At 47.6% G+C, this 6,000-nt stretch overlaps 1 protein-coding gene across 14 annotated transcripts in view; it reads left to right on the forward strand.

The window, feature by feature from the left end:
• Positions 1 to 6,000, forward strand: part of LOC140458868 (ICOS ligand-like) — a 55,477-nt gene that overhangs the window by 31,697 nt on the left and 17,780 nt on the right. For all 14 annotated transcript variants that reach the window (XM_072553575.1, XM_072553570.1, XM_072553573.1 and 11 more), the window contains one exon: positions 3,589 to 3,644. In XM_072553575.1, the coding sequence (XP_072409676.1) occupies positions 3,589 to 3,644 (56 nt within the window). The remainder of the gene's footprint in view (positions 1 to 3,588; positions 3,645 to 6,000) is intronic.

A 6,000-nucleotide genomic window follows, 5' to 3' on the forward strand; every position in this document is an offset into this window, starting at 1 on the left:
ATCCAATCTAGTCCCACCTGCCAGCACCCGGCCCATATCCCTCCAAACCCTTCCTATTCATATACCCATCCAAATGCTTCTTAAATGTTACAATTGTACCAGCCTCCACCACATCCTCTGTCAGCTCATTCCATACACGTACCACCCTTTGCGTAAAAAAGTTGTCCCTTAGGTCTCTTTTATATCTTTCCCCTCTCACCCTAAACCTATGCCCCTCTAGTTCTGGACTCCCTGACCCCAGGGAAAAGACTTTGTCTATTTATCCTACCCATGCCCCTCATAATTTTATAAACCTCTATAAGTTCACCCCTCAGCCTCCGATGCTCCAGGGAAAACAGCCCCAGCCTGTTCAGCCTCTCCCTGTAGCTCAGATCCTCCAACCCTGGCAACATCCTTGTAAATCTTTTCTGAACCCTTTCAAGTTTCACAACATCTTTCCAATAGGAAGGAGACCAGAATTGCACACAATATTCCAACAGTGGCCTAACCAATGTCCTGTACAGCCGCAACATGACCTCCCAACTCCTGTACTCAATACTCTGACCAATAAAGGAAAGCATACCAAACGCCTTCTTCACTATCCTATCTACCTGCGACTCCACTTTCAAGGAGCTATGAACCTACACTCCAAGGTCTCTTTGTTCAGCAACACTCCCTAGGACCTTGCCATTAAGTGTATAAGTCCTGCTAAGATTTGCTTTCCCAAAATGCAGCACCTCACATTTATCTGAATTAAACTCCATCTGCCACTTCTCAGCCCATTGGCCCATCTGGTCCAGATCCTGTTGTAATCTGAGGTAACCCTCTTCGCTGTCCACTACACCTCCAATTTTGGTGTCATATGCAAACTTACTAACTGTACCTCTTATGTTCGCATCCAAATCATTTATGTAAATGACAAAAAGTAGAGGACCCAGCACCGATCCTTGTGGCATTCCACTGGTCACAGGCCTCCAGCCTGAAAAACAACCCTCCACCACCACCCTCTGTCTTCTACCTTTGAGCCAGTTCTGTCTCCAAATGGTTAGTTCTCCCTGTTTTCCGTGAGATCTAACCTTGCTAATCAATCTCCCATGAGGAACCTTGTCGAACGCCTTACTGAAGTCCATATAGATCACATCGACCGCTCTGCCCTCATCAATCCTTTGTTACTTCTTCAAAAAAACTCAATCAAGTTTGTGAGACATGATTTCCCACGCACAAAGCCATGTTGACTATCCCTAATCAGTCCCTGCCTTTCCAAATACATGTACATCCTGTCCCTCAGGATTCCCTCCAACAACTTGCCCACCACCGATGCCAGGCTCACCGGTCTATAGTTCCCTGGCTCGTCTTTACCACCTTTCTTAAATAGTGGCACCACATTTGCCAACCTCCAGTCTTCTGGCACCTCACCTGTGACTATCGATAATACAAATATCTCAGCAAGAGGCCCAGCAATCACTTCTCTAGCTTCTCACAGAGTTCTCGGGTACACCTGATCAGGTCCTGGGGATTTATCCACCTTTAACCGTTTCAAGACATCCAGCACTTCCTCCTCTGTAATCTGGACATTTTACAAGATGTCACCATCTATTTCCCTACAGTCTATATCTTCCATATCCTTTTCCACAGTAAATACTGATGCAAAATATTCATTTAGTATCTCCCTCATTTTCTGTGGCTCCACACAAAGGCTGATCTTTGAGGGGCCCTATTCTCTCCCTAGTTACCCTTTTGTCCTTAATGTATTTGTAAAAACCCTTTGGATTCTCCTTAATTCTATTTTCCAAAGCTATCTCATGTCCCCGTTTTGCCCTCCTGATTTCCCTCTTAAGTACACTCCTACTTCCTTTATAGTCTTCTAAGGATTCACTCGATCTATCCTGTCTATACTTGACGTATGCTTCCTTCTTTTTCTTAACCAAACCCTCAATGTCTTTAGTCATCCAGCATTCCCTATACCTACCAGCCTTCCCTTTCACCCTGACAGGAATATACTTTCTCTGGATTCTTGTTATCTCATTTCTGAAGGTTTCCCATTTTCCAGCCGTCCCTTTACCTGCGAACATCTGCCTCCAATCAGCTTTCGAATGTTCTTGCCTAATACCGTCAAAATTGGCCTTTCTCCAGTTTGGAACTTCAACTTTTAGATCTGGTCTATCCTTTTCCATCACTATTTTAAATCTAATAGAATTATGGTCGCTGGCCCCAAAGTGCTTCCCCACTGACACCTCAGTCACCTGCCCTGCCTTATTTCCCAAGAGTAGGTCAAGTTTTGCACCTTCTCTAGTAGGTACTGAATCAGAAAATTGTCTTGTACGCACTTAACAAATTCCTCTCCATCTAAACCTTTAACTCTATGCCAGTCCCCAGTCTATGTTTGGAAAGTTAAAATCCCCGACCATAACCACCCTATTATTCTTACAGACAGCTGAGATCTCCTTACAAGTTTGTTTCTCAATTTCCCTCCGACTATTGGGGGGGGTCTATAATATAATCCCAGTAATGTGATCATCCCTTTCTTATTTCTCAATTCCACCCAAATAACTTCCCTGGATGTATTTCCGGGAATATCCTCCCTCAGCACAGCGGTAATGCTATCCCTTATCAAAAATGCCACTCCCCCTTCCTCTCTTGCCTCCCTTTCTATCCTTCCTGTAGCATTTGTATCCTGGAACATTGAGCTGCCAGTCCTGCCCATCCCTGAGCCATGTTTATATTAGTCCCCTTCCAATTTAGGTGCAATCCGTCCTTCTTGTTATGGGGTTATGGGGGAAATGGCAGGAAAGTGGAGTTAAGGATGAAGTTTATAGTCCAACAGTATTATTTGGAAACACTAGCTTTCAGCGTGCTGCTCCTTCATCAGTGAGCTACTTCCAGGTCCCTTTTCGATTAGACTCCCTATCTTGTGGAAACAGGCCCTTCGGTCCAACACCGACTCTCTGAAGAGCAACCCACCCAGACCCATTCCCCTACATTTACCCTGATGAATGCACCTAACACTGCAGGCAATTTAGCACAGCCATTTCACCCTCATTTGCACATCTTTGGACTGTGGGAGGAAACCCACGCAGACACGGGGAGAATGTGCAAACTCCACACAGACAGTTGCCCGAGACGGGAATTGAACCCGAGTCCCTGGCGCTGTGAGGCAGCAGTGCTAACCACTGTGCTGCCGTGCTGTTGTTTTGTTCATCATGACGTGGAGGAGCAGTATTGGACTGGGTTGGACAAAGCTAAACATGTCGAACAGCCTCTGTGGGGGCTGAAAACATTCTATAAACTGACTCTCGGTTAGATTTCCTCTCCTTGATCTTAGATAAACAGACCATCCAAAGCTAAGGCCTTGACAGGATGAAATTCGACACAGTTTGAATATTATCCTTGTCTTGTTTCCAAGGACAATTGAGGTGGAGTTTTGCTCACGGCAGTGTCCTAGATATCAGTTTGACGTTCCTTGGAACTTGAGACGATTGAGGGGGAAGGTCCTGGACGTGGTTCGAGAAGCAGCCATTTTGACCCCATGGGCACGGAGCCTGTTTTAGTAGGCCGAAAGCCAAAACGGCCCAAGACTTTCATTAACACTCCCTTATCCTTTCTCTCTAGGATGAAGAACTGGCTTTTCAAGCTGCTTTTTCTAGTGAGCTCCATAACGGTGGCTGGTGAGTTAGCCTTTACCTCAGCTCAGAGGCTGAAGCCTCAAGTTGAGGCCTATCAACTTGGACTAGCACAAGTGGCAATCTGGCATTTGGGGAAAAAAAGGGGGCATTGGGAATATCTTCAGGATACGGAACCCTCAGGAGCACAGTGGGATCTTGGGATGTGAGTCCACAGCTCCTAGAAAGTGGCAACGCTAGTGGATAAAGAGGGCAATAAGACAGAGGGCATTAGTTGGGGCATTGATTGTAAAAGTTGGCAAGCTGTATCTGACTTTAGACAGGCCACATTCAGAGTATTGGGCGCCGTTCTGACCAGATTACTGAAGGGATGTGGAGGCTTTGGAGAGGGGGTGTAGAAGAGGTTTATCAGGATAGGGCCTGGATTTGGAGAGGATCAGCTACGAGAGGGAGGTTGGCCAGAACTTGGATTATTTTCTTAAAGAGTCGCGGGAGTGACCTGACAGAAGTGTATAAGATTATAGCAAGGCTTGGCTCTGGTAAATAGTCCGAATCTTTTTCCCAGTGTTGAGGTGCCAAACTACATGGGGGGGGGGCATAGGTTTAAGGAGGGGGCTGTGCTAAGTTTAAAGGAGATAATCAGACAAGTGTATTTTACAGAGGGTGGTAGGTGCCTGGAACACGTTGCCAGGGGAAGGTGCTAGAGCACGTACGATCACAATATTTAAAAGACATGGAGACAGGCACATGAGCAGGCAGGGAATAGGGAGCTACAGACTTTATGCAGACAGATGGAATTAGAATCCGAGAATCATGAAAGTGTGAAAACAGACTCTTTGGCCCAACAAGTCCACAACGACCCTCTGAAGAGTAACCCAGACACATTCCCCATTCCTCTACGTTTATCCTGACTAATACATCTAACCTGCACATCCCTGAGCACTACGGGGACAATTTAGCATGGCCAATCCACCCTAACCTGCACATCCCTGGACACTATGGGACAGTTTCCCATGGCCAATCCACCCTAACCTGCACATCCCTGGGCACTATGGGACAGTTTCCCATGGCCAATCCACCCTAACCTGCACATCTTTGGTCTGTGGGAGGAAACCGGAGCACCCGGAGGAAGCCCACACAGACACGGGGGGAATGTGCAAACTCCACACAGACATACACCTGAGGCTGGAATCGAACTGGGGTCCTTGGCGCTGGGAGACAGCAGTGCTAACCACTGAGCCACCGTGCCACCCTAGTTTAGATTGACATCATGGTCAGCATAGACATGGAGGGCCGAAGGGCCTGTTCCTGTGCTGTAACGTTCTCTGTTCCCACAGTGACTCCTTGGAGCTGAATCACAACTACATTTCTGTAGCATCCTGAGCTTAACAAACAAAGAGTCCTTTCATTTTTAAGAGTAAATTTGACACTGAGTTGCATAATTGGGCACAAGTTGGAAAAGGGGCTGGGGAATGGAGAGGTTGAGGGAGGGAATTCTAAAGTGTGGAATCACCGGATACCAATGCTGGGAATTGTGGGAAGGAAGTGGGGACATGCAAGAGGCATGTCATTAGAGGGGCGTGTGAACGAATCGTGGAATTATCAACACGTGAGGAGACCCTTCAAGCCTGTTCAGTTCACACTGGGAGAGGGAACGCACTTGGCAAGTCTGAACAAGATCCGGCGTTTATCCGAACAGACTTTGCTCACCGGATCCGCGAGGCCCCCTCTCCCAGTGCTTCCCAAACAGGGTTTTCCCAGTTTAAGACTTTGAGGTTGGCACAGGTCTCTGGGACGGGGCGGGAGGGGGAGTGAGGGGCTCGAGTTGGTCTGCAGAGCTTTGAGTCCGACAGCACGGAAAGAGACCCTTCGGCCCAACCAGTCCATGCTGACCAACCAGTCCACCTGCCTGCTCCTGGCCCATTCCCCCCCCAACCCTTTCCTGTCCATGTCCTTATCCAAATGTCTTTTAAACGTTGTAACTGTCCCCACACCCCCCACTCCCTCAGGAAGTTCATTCCTCACACGGACCACTCTCTGTGTAAGAATTTTGCCCCCTAAATCCTTCTCCTCTCGCCTTCAAGAAGTGCCCCATCTTGGAACTCCCCCACCCCAGGGAAAAGACTTTGTCTATTGACCCTCTCCACGCCCCTCATGATTTTATACACCTCTATAAGGTCACCCCTCAGCCTCCTACACTCCAATGATAGAGGTCCCAAACCTCTTCTGACAGCGTAGACCCTCCATTCTCAGGGAATCTCATCTGAGCCCTTAATAACATCCTCCCTGTAACATGGAAAGCAGAACTGGACCCAGAACAGGCCTCACCAACGTCCTGTACAACCTCATAATGACGTCCCAAACTCTGCTACACAAAGGTCTGAGCGATGAAGGCAAGTGT

This window comes from Chiloscyllium punctatum, chromosome 34 (genome assembly GCF_047496795.1).
Source record: "Chiloscyllium punctatum isolate Juve2018m chromosome 34, sChiPun1.3, whole genome shotgun sequence".
Classification (NCBI taxonomy): Eukaryota; Metazoa; Chordata; class Chondrichthyes; order Orectolobiformes; family Hemiscylliidae; genus Chiloscyllium; species Chiloscyllium punctatum.